The following is a 19,414-nucleotide window of genomic DNA, read 5'->3' as shown; positions in this document are numbered from 1 at the left end:
AAGAGTATATTTAGGAGAAAAGCTAAATATACATATTTGAGTCTTAGGAGCTATCTAAGATAAGTTAGTTTTCCTATTTGAGTTAGGAGAATATTATGTAAGGTTTAATATAAAAGGAGATGCAGAGTCATTGCATAATGTAAGAGTTTAAGAGAGAACAAGAGAGCTTTAGGTTTTGAGAGATTTTCCTAAAGATTAATAAAAGAGAGTAATTCTTTTAGCTTTGTGTTCTTAAACTTGAGAAGTAATCTCGATACAAATTCTATATTTGGTATCAGAGCTTGTCAATCGATACTATGGGAGAGATCACGGAGTCATCAAGTACGGCGCTAGCAAACATAAAAGAAGGAGGCTCTTCTCCTTCTTCGATCAAGTGCCCCATGCTGACTACGACCAACTACACAGTCTGGTCTATGAAGATGAGAATTCTTCTCAGGGTGCATAAGGTTTGGGATATCATCGAAGAATCTTCTGATGATGATGAGAAAAACAACATGGCCATGGCCTTGTTATTCCAATCGATTCCTGAGACACTCATCTTGCAAGTTGGAGAATTGGACACGGCGAAGAAGGTGTGGGAAGCCATAAAAACAAGACATGTAGGAGCAGAGAGAGTCAAAGAAGCAAGACTGCAGACATTGATGGCCGAATTTGATCGCTTGAAGATGAAGGACACGGAATCAATTGATGACTTCTCTGGCAAGCTTTCTGAAATTTCTTCCAAATCAGCTGCTTTAGGAGAAGAGATTGAGGAATCTAAGCTTGTCAAGAAGTTTCTCAAGAGTCTCCCACGGAAGAAGTATATTCACATCGTTGCCTCACTAGAACAGGTACTCGATCTGAAAAATACGAGTTTTGAAGATATTATTGGGCGCTTAAAAACCTATGAAGAGCGTATCATTGAGGAAGAAGAGGAAGTTCAGGATGATCAAGGCAAACTGATGTTTGCGAACATGGAATCTCAACCATACTATGACCCATCTGGAGATTTCAGAAGTCGAGGACGTGGAGGACGCTTTGGTAGAGGTAGAGGTCGCGGAGGACGATTCAACGGTGGACGTGGCAATGGTGGACGAGATACGTCAAGGGTGATCTGTTATCGTTGCGACAAACCAGGACACTTTGCTTCAAACTGTCCTGACCGTCTACTTAAGCTACAGGAGGTGCAAGAAACCGACAATAAGAGTACAGCGGAAGCAGATGAGCTTATGATACATGAGATCGTGAATTTAAACGAATAGAAGGTCGTGCCAAGTCATTATGAAACAAACACTGGAGAGGATGTTTGGTACCTTGACAATGGCGCCAGCAACCATATGACAGGGGATCGCATGTATTTTGCAAGTCTTGATAATACTGTTACTGGGAAAGTACACTTTGGTGATGACTCTCGAATCGACATCAAAGGGAAGGGAACAATAGAATTCATAGACAGAAATGGTGAATCAAGAACAATGGCTGATGTGTACTTCATACCGGGACTCAAAAGCAATATCATTAGCTTAGGACAAGCTACAGAATCAGGCTGCAATGTTCAAATGAAAGGAGACAATCTCATAATGCGAGATTGTGATGGCAAACTGCTAGCTAAAGCAACCAGATCGAAGAACAGGTTATACAAAGTACACATGGGAATTAAAGACTCGGTGTGTTTGTTCTCTGCAACAACAAGCGACACTGCCAGGTGGCATGCCCGTTTGGGTCATCTGAATTTTGGATCAATGAAAGCTATGATACAAGGAGAACTTGTCATAGGAGTCCCACGGATGAACTTGGAAAAGGAGATTTGTGGCTCTTGCCTACTTGGCAAGCAAACACGTCAAGTATTCCCACAGGCCACTACTTATCGAGCAACTAAACCTTTAGAATTGATTCACGGAGATCTTTGTGGTCCCATAACTCCAAATACAATGGCTGGAAACAAGTATATCTTTGTGCTAATTGATGATTATTCAAGATATATGTGGACGTCTTTGCTGAAAGAAAAGAGTGAGGCATTTAACAAGTTCAAGCGATTCAAGGCTTTGGTGGAGCAAGAGACAAGGGAGCATATCAAGACATTCAGAACAGATCGTGGAGGAGAATTCGTGTCAAAGGAGTTTAATGAATTCTGTGCTAATACGGGGATAACTAGACACCTCACAGCCCCATACACTCCACAACAGAATGGGGTTGTCGAGAGGCGTAATAGGACTATGATGGAAATGACTCGTAGTATACTCAAGCATATGAGAGTTCCTAATTTTATGTGGGGAGAAGCAATCAGGCATACAACATATCTGCTTAACCGTGTTGCTACAAGAACACTTAAAGATAAGACTCCTTATGAGATGTTCCGAGATAAAAGACCCAACCTTAGTCATCTACGAGTGTTTGGGTGCTAATGATATGCGAGAACAGAAGCTCCTCACCTACGAAAACTGGATGATAGGTCGAGAGTTTTAGTTCACCTTGGTACGGAACCAGGGTCGAAAGCCTACCGGTTGTATGACCCAGTCACTCGAAAGGTAACAGTAAGCCGTGATGTTGCATTCGACGAAACAAAGGGCTGGAACTGGAGTCAGAATGTTGCAGAGGAAGATAAAGCTGGAGAGTTTAGGATTCAGTTTGGAGTTTTTGGAAATCATGGTATACATGATGCAGAGCAAGGCAACGAAGAACAGAGAAGGCTTGTAGAACAGAGGAGACTTGAACATAACTCGAGTATTATCCCAACTGCAGAAGAAACCATCACAACTGACACAGACAGCGATGATGGTAATGAGAGAGAAGTTGCTGGTAATGAGGATCACATTGCAACGGTGCTCAGGAGATCGCAAAGAGCGATTGTCAAACCAAAATATCTGAATGACTATGTGTTGTTAGCTGAAGTGTGTGGTGAAGAATTGCTGATGATCTTGAACGAAGAACCTAGTGATTTCTATGAAGCACAAAAATCCAAACATTGGATGCTTGCGTGCGAAGATGAGATCAGCTCCATCACAAAGAACCATACTTGGGATTTGGTTGATCTTCCAATAGACGCAAAACCAATAGGCTTGAAGTGGGTGTTCAAGCTTAAGAAAAATTCTGATGGAAGCATAAATAAATACAAGGCCAGACTTGTTGCTAAGGGGTATGTGCAGAGACTGGGAATTGATTTCGAGGATGTATTTGCTCCGGTGGCAAGGATTGAAACAATCCGTCTTCTTATCAGTCTTGCAGCGTCCAAAGGATGGGAGATTCATCACCTTGATGTTAAGACAGCATTTCTTCACGGAGAATTGAAAGAAACTGTTTTTGTGTCACAACCTGAAGGTTTTGTTGTTGAAGGATGCGAAGAAAAGGTATACAAGCTTAACAAAGCTTTGTATGGCCTTAGACAAGCTCCAAGAGCTTGGAATGAAAAGTTGAATGAAGTTCTCCATAAGTTGCGATTCAAGAAGTGCACTAAAGAACCTTCGGTCTATCAAAAAAGGGTGAATCAAGAAATGCTGGTCGTTGCAGTGTATGTTGATGATTTGTTCATCTCAGGTTCGAGTGTGGAGGTCATAAGAGAGTTTAAAAGTGAAATGGCGTCCATGTTTGAAATGAGTGATCTTGGTAAACTGACTTACTATCTAGGAATTGAAGTATGTCAACACAAGGATGGGATAACTCTAAGCCAGAGACGCTATGCATTAAAGATATTAGAGGAGGCTGGAATGTCTAACTGCAACCCTGTTCAAACACCGATGGAAGCTGGACTGAAGTTATCTAAATCACCGCAGGAGAAAGACATTGACGCCACAAAATACAGAAAACTTGTGGGGTGTCTTCGTTACTTACTCCATACGAGACCCGACTTGTCATTCTGTGTAGGAGTCCTGAGTCGATACATGCAGAACCCGAAGGAGTCGCACGGAGCAGCTATGAAGCAGTGTCTAAGGTACCTGCGAGGAACCACCACATTAGGACTGACCTTCAGTAGATTGAATTCAGGGAGTTCGAGTTTGATCGGGTACAGTGACAGCAGTCACAATGTGGATCCTGATGATGGGAAAAGCACAACAGGTCACGTTTTTTTATCTTGGAGGGAGCTTGATCACTTGGTGTTCTCAGAAGCAGGAGACAGTAGCTCTCTCGTCGTGTGAGGCAGAATTTATGGCTGCTACAGAGGCGGCAAGACAAGCAATATGGCTACAAGATCTGCTTAGTGAGATTTCAGAGACACAATGTGAGAAAGCTGTTATCAGAATTGACAATCAGTCGGCGATAGCTCTTACCAAAAACCCTGTTTTTCACGGCCGAAGCAAACACATACACACTAGATATCATTTTATTCGAGAGTGTGTTGAAAATGGACAGGTTGAAGTTGAGCATGTTCCTGGAGAAGCGCAGAAGGCAGATATTTTGACTAAAGCTCTTGGAAGGACTAAATTCAAGGAGATGAGAGAGCTCATTGGTGTGAAGGTTGTTGGTGATGAAGATTTCAAGCTTAGGAGGGAGAATGTTGGATTAAGCTTGACATAGCTTGAGGTCCAAGAAGAGTATATTTAGGAGAAAAGCTAAATATACATATTTGAGTCTTAGGAGCTATCTAAGATAAGTTAGTTTTCCTATTTGAGTTAGGAGAATATTATGTAAGGTTTAATATAAAAGGAGATGCAGAGTCATTGCATAATGTAAGAGTTTAAAGAGAACAAGAGAGCTTTAGGTTTTGAGAGATTTTCCTAAAGATTAATAAAAGAGAGTAATTCTTTTAGCTTTGTGTTCTTAAACTTGAGAAGTAATCTCGATACAAATTCTATAGAGCACCTTGTGGTTAGCTAAGCAAAGCTTAGCTGCATGCTAAAGACGATGTAGGCAGAGAAAATAAGATAGGAGGTGTCAACAGCAAGTGTTGTACATGTCAGAAATTGTTTTGGATATAGTAGAGATGTGAGAACAGAGGAGGGATGCGGCAGCCATGGCAGCTGCCGAAGAATTCTGGTTAGAGGTCTATGTGTCAGTGGGAAAGGACAGGGCGTTGGCTAGGTCACCAATCGATGGGAATATGGGATGGTTTTGGTTAGGCGCTTCTACTCCATCGAAAACATAGATCGAGCTTCAATGAAACCTGGGAAGGGAAATTTGTGTTTGATAACATTAATTATGTTATCAAACTTATCAGAGAGCCACTGAAGAGATGCATGACGAGAGCACGTTCTGTAACCGATGAGTCAAGATTAGAAAGAAGGTTGGACATGGACTTAAGCTTCTGGCGGTAGAGATCTCCAATCACGGTGGTGCGAAGCTCACTTTCAATTTCCAAGGCACGAGCTTCTTTGTTGTCTTGAAACAGATTCTCGATTGTTAGCCACAAGTCGCGAGCTCAGCACTTCGTTTGAGGACGGTGTCAAGGATCGATTCAGAAATAGTGCCATAGATCCACTGACTAAGCCATCGTGTTCTTGCCATTGTTTTGCAGTGTCATCGGTGGAGACGGTTGTGCTGTCAAGATGTCCGAAACCCTAAAACAGATGCAATGAGTTTCAAAAAGCTCTCTCCAAACTTGATAGTTGAGCTTTTTGATATCAAGTGTGATTGGTATATAAGCCTTTATTTGTGAGATGCTGTAAGGATTCTCATTAGAAGAGGGTGTTGCGGCAACGGTGGCCATTGTTTAACAGAAAAACAGACAAAGGATAAGAGATTTGGGAAGAGAGATGTAAATGATAAGAGAGAAAAAAACTCTAAAGACAACAAAGGCTGCATATGAGAGGAAACTCGAAAAAAGCGAAAATTTAAGCGAAACCTAAAAGGACTTCGTCGCCGACGGTTTGGCCTCACGCCGACGTCAAGAACATCTTCTTTCTCCCCCCTCTTCATTTCTGTTCCCTCTTCCTGCTAATTCGATGTCGAATTCCGACCCCCGATCCGGAGATACCAAGTCGGGAACCTATTGTTTCGATCCCGACCCCAGATCCAATTATAGCTTCCACTGATGCAGTTGAGGTACAAGCTCCTGGCTTGGAAGTCCCTGCTCCTCCTTCTTCTCCCTCGTCGACTGAATGTAAAGACTGTACCGTTAGAGTCAGATCCGCCGAAGGACCCAGCTTCTCTGAATTCTTCCCTCCTACTCCCGGTGATACAATCTCCACCTGTAATCGATGATACGCAATTGATGTGGGCGGAACGCTTTGACCCCAGCCTGTGCAATCTCACCAAGGCTGTCAAACCCTCATTCTCAAAGGATGGTACCCCGAAGGTTTGTGCCCCTGCTTCCATAATCCTAAGAGCCTTGGATACTTGGAAGGAGCACATTGTAGCCCACTTCCATGATAATCCTCCTCCTCCTGGTAAGATCTTTGTTGACCTAAAACCCTATCTGGGGGAGGAACGGTCGGATAAACATTTGATGCCTTCCAAATGGGCTCGTCCTCATTCACATTCCGTTTGAAACAACTCGTAAGTGGATCCTTGAAGTGGGGTGTTGGCAAGCTGGGAATTGCCTCTTCAGTGTCACATCTTGGGTCTCCAACAACTTCCCTTACTCCAGTCAAGCTGGTGTCTCTTCCAATATGGGTAATACTCAAAGATGTCCCGCCTCAGCTCTACTCTCTTCCAGGATTAAGCACAATTGCTTCAGGAATAGGTGAACCTCTACATACGGAGAAACATCAGCTGCCACTTATCGCAGCGGACACTCGTATCAAAGTTGAGATTTTGCTTAAGAGAGAACTACCCAATTCAGTTCTGGTGGAGGATGATGAAGGTAATGAAGTTAGAATTTGGGTGGAGTACCCACGTCTGCCACCGAAGTGTGACCTCTGCGGTGAGTTTGGGCATCTGTACCATCGTTGTCCTTCTGCTCCTCCTATCACTAATCCTTCTGTTCCACCTATCACTACTAATAAGATGAATCGGACAGTAATTACTCCCAATGCCCAGCCAAGAATGGATTCTAAGAGTAATGTGCCGGACAAGCAAGGTTCGAATGTTATTTTCAATCCTATAGTAGGTTCCTCGACTCCCACAGTTTCACTTGTGATCAATACAGATTCCATCCCTAAACCCATTCACACCTACATTGATTCCCCAACTACTGAATCTCCTTCAGAGTGGAAGGTGGTACATCGTAAGTCTAAGACCAAGTCTCCTAAGAAGATGGGGCCTGCTAAAGAGGGACAATTCAACAAGATCTCAGTATCCAAGACTGTTTTGTCTATAGCCGGAACTAGTAGATAGAAGGTTTGGCGGATGGTACTTGTCCTTTGTCTTTAGTAGATCGGGTCACCAGGGATAAGAAGTCTCCTTTGAAGTCTATGAAGAAATCAGCTCGTGAACAGCTAACCGGAGGGGGTCATTCCCATCATCACGCTTGAAAGCCTTGCTTTCAACACCTTTTGCCCATTGATGATGAAGATACAAATTTTTTGCTATAATGTACGGGGTTTAAATACCACCATTAGAGAAGAGGAACTCATGAGTTGGGTTATGTCTCAAAGACCTCTTATAGGAGGCTTTTTGGAAACACATGTGCAAGAAGAGAACGCTGCTTCTATTTTGGCTCACATATTCCCTGGTTGGAGATATGAATGCAACTACTCACCACAAGCTTTAAATGGACGAATCTAGGTAGTCTGGGATCCTTCCATCACGGTGTTTACTTATAAGAAAATTGATCAGGTTATTTCTTCTGGAATTTTTGATCCTGCTACTAACCAATCATGCTCTATATCTTTTGTATACTGTCGGAACTGTATGACAGCAAGGAGGGAGTTATGGTCAACTTTGGAGGTGGGGTCTAACCCAATTACTCGAAAAGTGGATCGAGCACTGGTAAATGAAGAATGGCAAACTGCTTTTCCTCATTCCAGGCGCCGGGTGGCTCGGATCATTCTCCTATCTTGGTTCAAACTAACTCGCCCATGGAAAGGAGGAAGGTTCCGTTTCAGTTCTACAACTCTTTCACTACTCACCCTGATTTTGCTCGTAGGCTGGAGATGGCTTGGAATGGTCCAATTATCAGCGGTTCCTCAATGTTTGGGCTATGTCAGAGGCTTAGGGCTGTAAAGTTGAGCTGCAAGGAGCTAAATAAAAAGAGCTTCAGTAACATTCAAGCAAGGACTGCTGAAGCACATGATGCACTTACAGCGATACAGAGCAGAATCCTTACTTCTCCTTCCCCTTCCCTTTTTCAGGAGGAGAAGGATATTAAAAGGAAATGGTTGGAACTGTCGAAAGCAGATGAATCATTTCTCAAGCAGAAATCACGCATCAGATGGTACACAATGGGTGACTCCAACACTGGTTTCTTCCATAGATCAGTAAAGGCGCATCAAGCAAGAAATAAGATAACCTCCCTCTTGAATGAGGCTAATGAGAGGGTTGTGGATAAGGATCAACTGAAGGGGATGATAATAAGTTATTATCAGGCGCTCCTTGGGAGTAGAAATCGCTCAGTTCAACCGTTGTCCATTCAGGAAATAAAGGCTTTGACCACCTTCAAATGCGATAACTCTTTGTCCATTCGTCTACAAGCTCTACCAACACCAGAGGAGATAACAGCCGCTTTGTTCTCTCTTCCTCGTAATAAAGCACCTGGACCTGATGGCGTCATTGAGGCAGTATTAGAATTCTTCAAAACATGGAGGCTACTCAAACAGGTGAATGCAACTATTATTGCACTGATTCCAAAGGCGGTTGTCTCAAAAAAATTGGGAGAGTTTCGACTAGTTTCTTGCTGTAACAGCATCTACAAGGTAATCTCGTGGATCCTGGCGAAGAGACTTAATTTATTTATGTATCAGGCGGTACAGAGAAATCAGGTTGCTTTTATTAAGGGCAGACTCTCGGCTGAAGTAGTCACTGATTTCCATAAGGAAGGACATGTTACTAGGGGATGCCTGCAAATTGACATCTCTAAAACATTTGATAATGTAGAATGGGAGTTCTTGACCAATATTCTCAAGGCTATGGACCTTCCTCTAATATTTGTCAATTGGCTTTTTGCGTGCTTTACCACTCCATCATTCTCGGTGGCCTTTAATGGTGAGTTGATTGGTTCTTTCCTGGGTGCAAAAGGACTTCGTCAAGGTGACTCTATCTCTGCTCCTCTATTTACTCTGGTCATGGATATACTATCAAAGAAATTGGACTTAGCAGGAGCTGATCAAACCTCATCCTCTGTGTATTGATCCGTTAGTAACACATCTGAGCTTTGCGGATGATCTCCTGGTTTTCTTCGCTGGAGACGAGGGTTCTCTGAGAGCAATATTAGATGTTTTATCTAAGTTCAAGCTTGAAACAGGATTAGGAATCAATCTCTCCAAATCGTGCCTTTTCCTGGATGGAAATGATCGACCTGCTATCCCTGCCATGGCTTCTAGGCTCAACCTTGTACATGGATCACTTCCTGTCAGATACCTTGGAGTTCCTCTGATGACTCAGAAGCTGTCACCTTCGGACTATAGACCCTGATAGACAGGGTCAAGCTTTGTATATCTGGCTGGACTCACCGCTATCTCTCCTTCGCTGGTCGACTGCAACTTCTCCAATCTGTTATCGGCAGTACCATAAACTTCTGGTCTTCTGTGTTTCTCCTGCCAAACAAATGTATCTCAGAGCTGGAAAAGGTTTGTAGTGCTTTCTTGGGGAAGGGCACATCTGATTCGGCTCGTGGAGCGAAGGTCTCATGGGAAATTGTTTGCACTCCAAAATCTACTGGAGGGCTCGGATTAAGAAGATTGGAGGATTGGAATCGAATCTTTGGTCTCAAGTTGATTTGGATGATATTCTCCCCGGCTGGTTTTTTATGGGTCTCATGGGTAAAAAAGCATCTGGTAAGGGTAAAAGCTTATGGACGGCTAATTTTCGAACTTACGAAAGTTGGATATGGAGGCGTTTTGTGAAGCTCAGACTATTGGCAAGACCATTCATCACTTGCGAGATTGTATCGGGGAATGACTCTCTCTTTTGGCATGACAATTGGACTGGATTGGGGCCGCTACTTGAGATTATTGGCGATACTGGTCCGAGGGTCACTGGTATTGGGATACTAAGTAAAGTCTCTCAGGCAGTAGTTAATGGAGATTGGACTCTACCTAGTGGGAGGAACCCCCAAGTACAACTGCTTCGATCTTGCCTCCATGATCATCCACCTCCATCAGTTACAGTAGGGAAACACCGGTTCTTTTGGAAAATCTCCCCAGATCATGACCAAGGTTCCTTCTCCTCTCTAAAAGTTTGGAATCACTTGCATCCGCATGGCCCCTTGGTACCATGGCACTCCCAGGTTTGGTTTACAGAAAGAATCCCGAAAATGGCTTTGATGACATGGTTGACAACGCTAAACAGACTCAAGACTAGGGACTGTTTGAGAAGTTAGAACTTGCAGGTGTCCTCGGATTGTCTTCTTTGTCTATCAGGGGAGGAGTCTCGAGATCACCTCTTCTTCCAGTGCTATTTATCGAAGGTGCTATGGCTTGATTTCTTTGCATCTCTTCATCCTCCACTGCAACCTCTGACTTTTATAGGATATCTCCACTGGATTAAATCCCCTACCAAAAGCAGGAAGCTTAATGTCATTTGCAATTTGGTATTTCAAGCTCTCCTCTTTGCAATATGGACTGAGCGCAATGCGAGGCTCCATACTCCAACTTTTTCTTCTGTTGACAAGATCAAAAAGGATATTCAGTTACTGCTCAGACGGCGGCTCATTGGTCTCGATAACTTGGACACTTCTTCAGTCACTCCAATTACACTGTATGACACCTTCCTGTACCTATGGTTTCAAAATTTCCAAGTCACTTGAGTTGTCTATTTGTTTGTGAGTTAGTTCTCTCAGGGTCTTCCAACCTTGTACCTTTTAAAAAAACTTAGTTGTATCGTTCTCTTCCTTGTTAATTAAAACGGTATTTCCAGAAAAAAAGAGGATAAGAGATTTGGGAAGAGTGATGGAAAGGAGAGGAAGAAGATAAAAAAGAAGAAGAGCGGAGGCAGGATCGATCGCTTAGCTTAGAAGCTAGAGAAAGCGTTTATAATTATATATATATATATATATCGACAATCAAAGCAAAGGAAAATACGCAGCTGCAATGGGAACATGGCTAGCATCAAGATTCTTCTCCGTTTGTAACTTTAATGTATTAATGTTTCCCTAAAACTTCAAATACAGTTTGAACAAATGGTGAAGTAAAACATTTTTTTGAATAAATTTTATATTTTATTCATATATATATATATATATATATTATAAAGTAGGATTTTGAAAGTTAGCCATTAATAAGATTTTGACATGTGTCAAGTTTATATATATATGAGATTTTGATATTTGTAAAATTTAATATTTAATAGTTGGAATTTGAGATTAAAACCAAAAATTAAAATATATTGTTTTAAATAATATTAATAATATAAAAAGAGAATTACCAAAAATTGAAAAAAATTTCCAATTTTTTTTTAAAAATAATAATTATAAGGAGATTATATATATATATATATATAATAAGATAGATCCCTCGGTCCTTTTTTTTAATATGTTGTCCAAACTTTATATAATATGATAGATCGTCTTATATTTTTCATCTAACAAAATAATTTATTCAAAATTATTGCTTTCACCTTTGTTATATTCGTAAAACGTTTATAATGGAAAGGTAAATTGTTCTTAGTTCTTAAAACCAAAATGTTCTCCTACTTTCTCCTTTTTCAGTTTGGATAGGATTAGTATGTTGACCCAAAAAGATGATTAATATATGCATGCTCTTTTTGTAATACTGTATTTTTAAATTACTGTAGTATTTTTAGATTGTTTTATTTAATTTATCTTTTCACCTTTGAATTATTTGGGATTCATATATTATCTTGCTTATAATTTTCTATTTTTTTTTTTATATTTATGTCAAATTAAGTTTCTTCTAGTTTCTCAACCTTGATTGGGTGGTCATAGACCCTTTTTGTGCAAATATAATTTTTACCACTCATTCAATCTCAAAGGGAGATAAGGAGTAGAAGCTCGTCAACCTAACGATAGATAAAATAGGTTAATCAAACACAAGCTTACAATAAACATAGATAGATAGATTGGAAAAACATAAATTGTTGTTGATAGATCCATAGGAGTTTGGAGACTGTGACACCCTGGTTTGCAGATAGGTTTAAAAGAATTGTTTTGGCCACCTATGTCACCAAAGTGGACTTATCTTTTCGATCAACGGTCCTGAGAGAACTCCAGAGTTAAGCGTGCTTGAGCTGGAGTAGTTTCAGGATGGGTAACCTTTCAGAAAGTGATTGTCGGAACTGGGCGAGTGAGGACAAAACACAGGGAAAGATCATATGGTGATTTGTAAGGTCGGTAATTAAGTATATAAAGTCTTCCAGACTTGGATGGACCAGGAGTAGACATGGGGCCCACTAAGAAAGATGGGCCTATGGACATGGGCTCACTAAGCAAGGTGGCAGTCAGGGCGTTCCAGAGACAAAGGCTACATCATTGTGTCAAAAACACTACCACAAATACATTGGAATATTTAACATTAGTTACTATCAAAAGATTTTGTGACGTTAGAAAAGGGTCTTTAGTTTCATTGGGTTTTGGAGCAAGCCATTTTGAGATAGCTAAAAGACGTGAACATGTTCTCTCCACACATGAGGAGGGTAGAGCCAAGGTTTTGTTTATGGTGGAGGAGGTTGGGCGCAAGGTTATCTCCCTAAGGGAGGAAGGTGGAGGAGGTTGGACGCTATGTTATCTCCATAGGGAGGAGGGCAGAGCTGAGGTTCTCTCCATGGTTGGTTATACACTATTGTGATGATACATCATTGATTAGTATACTATTTAGTATATTTTATATTCGAAATGTTTTTTTTGAGCCAATAATTTTTGTAATTAAAAACACTATGCAAAACTGAAAGTAAAAACACATATAATAGTTGGCTTAATGTGTTCATACATATATTTTCTAGGTGGTGGTAAAAAATATATTTTAATTATACAGTATATTTAGGTGTAAAAATACGCTTTTAACGGTAACATACATAAAAGATTTGTATATGGATATAAATCTGTATATTATAGCAAACGTAAAACTTATAAATAACGTACAACAATTAATATATTTTTGTAAAATTTAATTTAATTTACAAAATTAAACCCGCACAACTTACGGGTTCTAATCTAGTATATATATATATATATATTGATACTTGACGAAAACCAAATATTATAAAGTGGCTTTTGCCCAACATATGCTGAGCACACAATCGTCCATTGTCAATTAAACACGTTACTAAGGTTCTGTTTTATGGGTTTAAGAGCCATAAGAGCATCTCCACTGGGGGATTCTCTCCCAGTTACTCTTATTTTTGAGCCAAAATAAAAAAATAAAAAACCTAAAATTGGGTCTACTAACCGTAGAAACGGACAGATATCTCCAAGGCTTTCGACCGTGTGGAATGGCCTTTCTTGGAACAAGCCATGAAGACCTTGGGTTATGCTGAAGGATGGATTAAGTTGGTGATGGTGTGCGTCAGATCTATCAGATACCAGGTCTTGATTAATGGAGCGGCTTACGACAATATAACTCCGACAGGAGGCTTAAGACAGGGAGACCCCCTCTCCCCTTATTTGTTTGTGATCTGCACGGAAATGCTTGTTCAGACACTAGAAATAGCTGAGAGAAATGGCCAAACCACCGGTCTCAAGGTTGCCAAAAAAGCTCCTCCAATCTCTCATCTTCTATTTTCCGATGATAGCATGTTTTACTGCCGAGAAAAAGATGAGGAGTTAAGCCAAATAATAAAGATTATTGAGGAGTATAGCCTAGCATCAGGACAAAGGGTACATTATCAGAAATCCTATCTCCATTTCGGGAAGAACGTTCCACAAGAACGTCGAAGCATCATTAAACAGAGTTTGGGCATTTAGATGGAGGGAGAACAAGGATTCTATCTTGGTCTACCAGAATCTTTTGGCGGTTCAAAGATAGAAACCCTCAACTTTCTCTAGGAAAGAATGCATTCGAAGGTGAATGGATGGCAAAACAATTTCCTCTCTCCGGGGGGTAAAGAAATTCTCCTAAAGGCGGTTGCCCTAGCACTCCCAACCCACACAATGTCATGTTTCAAACTCCCCAAGGACACTTGTCTACAGCTAGTCTCAATCATGGCAGACTTCTGGTGGAAGAACAAAAAGGAAGGCAGGGGCATGCATTGGAAAGCATGGGAACACCTCAGTCGTCCTAAAGCGGTAGGAGATCTAGGGTTCAAGGATATTGAAAGTTTCAACATTGCATTACTGGGTAAACAATTATTGAGGATTCTAACCAATCCTGACTCATTAATGGCGAGAATCTACAAAAGCAGATACTACAACAAATCAGATCCTCTAAATGCCCGTTAGGCTCTCTGCCGTCGTACGCTTGGAGAAGCATCCATGAAGCTCAAATAATGATGAAACAAGGCACAAAAGCCATAATTGGTAATGGAAAGTCCATTGAGATATGGAAACAGCAGTGGTTAGACTCTAAACCTGCCAAACCAGTTCTTTCTCTGATATGCTCAAATTTACCCTAGAACTACTCTCTCAAATTAAGAGATCAATGCAGTACTTAGGGGTCGAATTCCACAGAGACTCAAGACTACACAATAAATTATAGAGTTTTATAATTATGCTAAGCAGATTAAATTGAATTAAAAATAGCAATGCAAAATATTAAATAAAGCTTGTTGTAAATTCAGAAGATCAAAAAGCTAGGCCTAGGGAATTTCTCAGGAAATTATGAAATATTAAATAAATCAATAAATTAGGATTCAAACAATTAATAACAGATCTAGAACTCTAAACACTTTTGTAAATTAAATCAGTTCTCACTGCAAATAATATCTAAATTTAAAACCAGAAAATCCAAATCTCTTTGTAAAATTCTAGGTTAAAAATCAGCAATAAAATCAGGTTTAGATTGTTCACAAAATTATTAAATCAAATCTCTTTGCAAGAAATAATTTTGCTCATCAAAAGTTTTTATCAGGAAAATCAATTATATTCTCATATCAATTTATTTTCCTAGAGTATTAATTCTAGATGGCCAACCAAGGATTAATATGAAGAACAACCTAAGATGAAGATCTAGATAGATAATGAATCCTAAATAAATAGATCTAATAATTCATAAAATCCCTGTGAAAAACCCTAAACCTAACAAACAAATTACTCAGACATAATCAATGAAGAATAAGACATAATTCTGAATAATATGCAATTGAAATTAAAAGAGTAAGGAAGGAGTTTAAGAATTCTTCTCTCAAAGCAGTTCAGATCTCTCTCCCAAAAGCTCTCAAAATCTCACAGGGTTGCAGAAAAATAAAACTTGATAGAATAAAACTTGAAGGTTTGGAAAACCTAAAAACACTATTTATATGTCCTAAAACACGTCAGGGACTTATGTTGCAAATATGGAAAACTTTGGGGCAGATTTGTAAATTTTCCAAAACTTGGGTCTTGAGTCGGCAGAGATGAGTGTCGATCGATGCCTCCTATCTTGGTGTCGGTCGATGCTCCTGCTTTCATCCGAGACCAAATTGATTCTTCAAGATTTATGTTCCAAAACATCCAAATTGCTCCATTTTGCTCCTTTCATGCCAAAATCCTAGAAAACCTGTAAAGACTCAAAAACAATCTAGAAACAAATGAAAAGACACTAAAAGACTCCTTATATCATGGTTAAAAACCACAAAAACCATGATATATCAACTCCCCCAGACTTAGCCTTTGCTTGCCCTCAAGCAAAACATAAACTTAGACCTGTGAAAGAGGTTTGAAAACAGGGAACTCACTCAACTGCATGATGATTCTTATTCACACTCTTCATTTACCTGACTCAAGAACTTACTTCTTATACTTAACCATGATAAGCATCAACATTCCTTACTCAAATCCCACAATCCTTTGGAATCTCTGAAATCTCCATTGTCATCTCATTAGTCAATATTAAAGCACAAATAAGGTGAATTCTTACCTTGGGTGTATTGATCAGTGGCATGTGGACTCTCTTCAGGCCAAGACATTCTTCTTACATCTCCTTTCCTCTCCCTTTTCTCACTTCCATTTTTTTTCTTTTCTCTCTTTTCTTATTTTTTTTTTCTTCTAATCAAAGGTGTAAGCGAATACCGGGGTCATCGGTAATTTACCTACCCCTCGCTTCCAAGCTTTGTGTGATCATTTGACTCAAGAGTAGAATAATGAGGTCACAGGTAATTTACCTACCTCTCTAAACTGATCAAAATCATTTCATCTTTTATTCTTTTTTTTTACTTAAAGCACTGAAGGGAAGAGAGAGGGGAGACATACTTTGAAAAATTGCACTGTCTTGTATGGCCCAAAGAAGAAGTCTAGTCCACTGATTTTCAACCCCAAAGTAAGAGATTAAGTCCGGTTAAAATCCTGATAAAGGTTGAGACAACGTTAGATCAATCAGATATCCATTGAATAAGGGCTTTCAGGATTGTTGATAAGGCTCATAGTCTTTCTAAGCTTCAGTTCTGAGATTAAGTATAAACAAATAATCATTAGAGTGTTAGCCAAATAAGAGAAATCATTAATCAAGATCATAATTCCCAAAGACAAAAAGAAAAATTTTGAAAAATTTGACTCAAACTTTATGGTTTTGACTGACACAACTGAAACTCAAAAACAGAAAACATAGTTAGTAATTAACCTCCCCCAGACTTAAACAACACTGTCCCCAGTGTTATCAAGTAAGAGGAAAGCAAAAATAAAATAAAATAAATAAAAATCAAAAGCAAAAGAAAAAGAAAAACCTACCAGTGGGTTGCCTCCCACTAAGCGCTTGTTTTCAGTCATTAGCTTGACTGTGTTGGAGCTCATGCATCTGGAGGATCAGAACATGGCATTGAAGTCCTCTTCATCCAAGGTGGTGTATAAGCTTTAGGTGCATGAGGCTTGCCAAGGATGTGAGAAATAGGATCAGTGTGGGATTTAGGGATGGGATTGCTTCTCTTATGCCCTGCAAAATCATCAACAGAAGAAACAAGCGCTCTACGATAATCTCGTGGCTTGGTTAACTGTAAAACAGTTTTTGTAGCTTTGAAGGTCTTATTGATGATAGGAGGAAGTTTAGGAGAAGGAGATGCATACCTTGGCCTTACCTGAGGGCTCTGGAGTGTGGAGTGGGAGACTTTCTGTTTGGGAATAGGTTTCTGACTTGGAGCATCAGTTTTGGAGCTGTTCTGTCTCGGTCGTGGAGGGGTGTCGATCGATACCCTCTTGGTGGCATCGATCGACACTGAGCCTGATGCTCGTGTTGCAGAAACTTTTTCAACAGAAAAAGTCTGTCCATCAATAGTAGAAGCCCTCCTCAGCTTATCCATCTCGAAATTCAAACTCAAACCATCCACATTTAGTGCTATGTGTCCCTTCTTCACATCAATGATGGCACCAGCTGTAGCCAAGAAAGATCTTCCTAAGATGAGAGGATCTTTAGGCTCTTGATCATACTTCAGCACCACAAAGTCAGTGGGAATCATGAAGTTGCCAACCTTAACTGGAATATCCTCTAAAACACCTTCAGGAGTTCTTCGGGAGCGATCAGCCAAGATAAGAGAAATCTGAGTTGGCTTGAATTCTGTCATCCCAAGTCTCACAGCAACAGAATGTGGCATCAAGTTGATGCTAGAACCAAGGTCACAAAGTGAGTGTGCAAACCTTCCTGTAGAGATAGAGCAATCAAGAACAAAGCTTCCAGGATCTGGTAACTTCTTAGCAGTCTTACATTGAATGATTGCACTCACTTCCTTAGAGACAACCACCTCCTGCTTCTTCTCTTTCTTCCTCTGTACAGGCTGGTTCAACAGAATTGCACTGACATCTTTTGTAAGAAGTGCTCCTTCTTCAGGGCTCAAACCATTGGATACCATTCTCCTCACATACCGCTTAAGAGGTGGTGAAAGCTTTACTGCATCAATTAAAGGCATCTCAATCATTACCTTGTCCATCATTGCTTTGCATCTAGCTTCCTCCATCTCTTGCTTAGACTTTCTTGGCTTGGGAAAAGGAACCTTAGGCTTGTAGACCCTTTCAACTGTTGGAACCTGAGATTTCGCAGCTTCTGGTTCCGTCTGAGAAGAGTGTCGATCGACACCCAGGTGGTGTCGATCGATACCATCATCTAGATCCGACAGATTGGCCGATTTTTCTCCTTGTTCTGCAGAAAACATTTCACCATCATCTTCATCTCTCACTGATATGGCATTGCAAGCATGTCTGGGGTTTGACTCAGTTCTTGCTGGAAGATAATTCTCTTGCCTTTTTACAGACCCAGCAGTCTGTGCAACTTGAACTTCCAGCTTCTTAACATGAACATTTAATGCTTCTATCTTCCCATTCAGCTCAGTGTAGACATTGTCAATCTTTCCATTGAATGTCACTGTCAGATTCTCTTGTCCCTGAAGAATCTGCTCGAGCATGGCTTCCATTCTACTCTCAGAAGAAGTCTGTGGAGGCGGAGACTGATAGGATGAGTTCCCATAAGTCCTTGTGAAGTTGCTCCCTTGTTGCTGCTTCTGGTAGTCCGGTTTGGGAATGTAGCCTGAAGAGTTCCCACTGTAAGGCCTGTGGCTTTGCTGATTGCCAAATCTCTGACCTTGATTGCCATATACAAAGTTGACATCTGCTTCTTCATTCCCAGTCTCAGGTTGTGGCTCAAATGATTCAACTTCAGCAGCAAAGTGAACTGATTTCTTACCAACCAGGAGATTATGAACTGAATCAAGCTTAGCATTAACAGAAGCTAGCTGGTTTGCATCAAATCCTCCATGCAATCTCTTCCTTTCAGCATCTGCTCTCTTAGTACTATTGCTAGCAGCTAAGTTCTCAATCAACAATTCAGCATCTTCTGGCATTCTTGTCTTGAAATTCCCATGACTTGCAGCATCTAAAGCCAACTGATACTCCCAGTCACACCCTCTGAAGAAGATACTTAGCAGTTGAACTCTTGAGAAACCATGGTGTGGACAGTCCCTTTGGTAAGCCTTGAATCTCACCCAAGCTGCTTTGAAAGCTTCATCTGTTCTCTGCTTGAAGGAAGACAGCTTGATTCTCAACTCATCTGACATTGCATCATCATAGAAGTGGTTGAGAAAGGCCACCTTGACATCACGCCAGCTTGTCAATGATCCAGGAGGCAGCTGTTTCAACCACTGAGATGCCTCTCCTGCAAGTGAGTAAGGGAAAAGTTTGCAGAAGATGTAGTCCTCAGTTACCCCATTAGCCTTGATGCTAGTCACCAGATCCTCAAAATGCTCAATGTGATCCAAAGGCTTCTCATTGGGCAAAGCAGAGAAAGGTCTCTGCCCAACTAGTTGAAAGTATGCAGGTTTCAACTCAAAATCATTCCTCTGAAAAGGAGGAGGAACAATAGCAGACCGGTTCTCATACACCAGATCAGCCCGATTGTAG

At 40.5% G+C, this 19,414-nt stretch overlaps 3 protein-coding genes and 1 pseudogene across 3 annotated transcripts; all 4 read left to right on the top strand.

Moving 5' to 3' along the window:
* The first annotated feature begins 296 nt into the window (after nt 1-296).
* On the top strand, nt 297-1,241 carry LOC147927012 (uncharacterized). The gene has a single exon (XM_087487269.1). The coding sequence runs from the start codon at nt 297-299 to the stop codon at nt 1,239-1,241; it is 945 nt and encodes a 314-aa protein (XP_087343395.1).
* An 8,396-nt stretch (nt 1,242-9,637) lies between these two features.
* On the top strand, nt 9,638-10,756 carry LOC147927011 (uncharacterized). Its single transcript, XM_087487268.1, has 2 exons — nt 9,638-10,166; nt 10,371-10,756. The coding sequence occupies exons 1-2, from the start codon at nt 9,638-9,640 to the stop codon at nt 10,754-10,756; spliced, it is 915 nt and encodes a 304-aa protein (XP_087343394.1).
* A 2,661-nt stretch (nt 10,757-13,417) lies between these two features.
* On the top strand, nt 13,418-14,341 carry LOC147927010 (uncharacterized). Its single transcript, XM_087487267.1, has 2 exons — nt 13,418-13,780; nt 13,949-14,341. The coding sequence occupies exons 1-2, from the start codon at nt 13,418-13,420 to the stop codon at nt 14,339-14,341; spliced, it is 756 nt and encodes a 251-aa protein (XP_087343393.1).
* A 4,614-nt stretch (nt 14,342-18,955) lies between these two features.
* Nucleotides 18,956-19,056, top strand: LOC147927009 (small nucleolar RNA R71; annotated as a pseudogene).
* The last annotated feature ends 358 nt before the right edge of the window (nt 19,057-19,414 follow it).

This window comes from Camelina sativa, chromosome 15 (genome assembly GCF_030686135.1).
Source record: "Camelina sativa cultivar CO46 ecotype springtype chromosome 15, ASM3068613v1".
NCBI lineage: Eukaryota > Viridiplantae > Streptophyta > Magnoliopsida > Brassicales > Brassicaceae > Camelina > Camelina sativa.
This window is presented reverse-complemented; position numbering and strand designations above follow the sequence as displayed.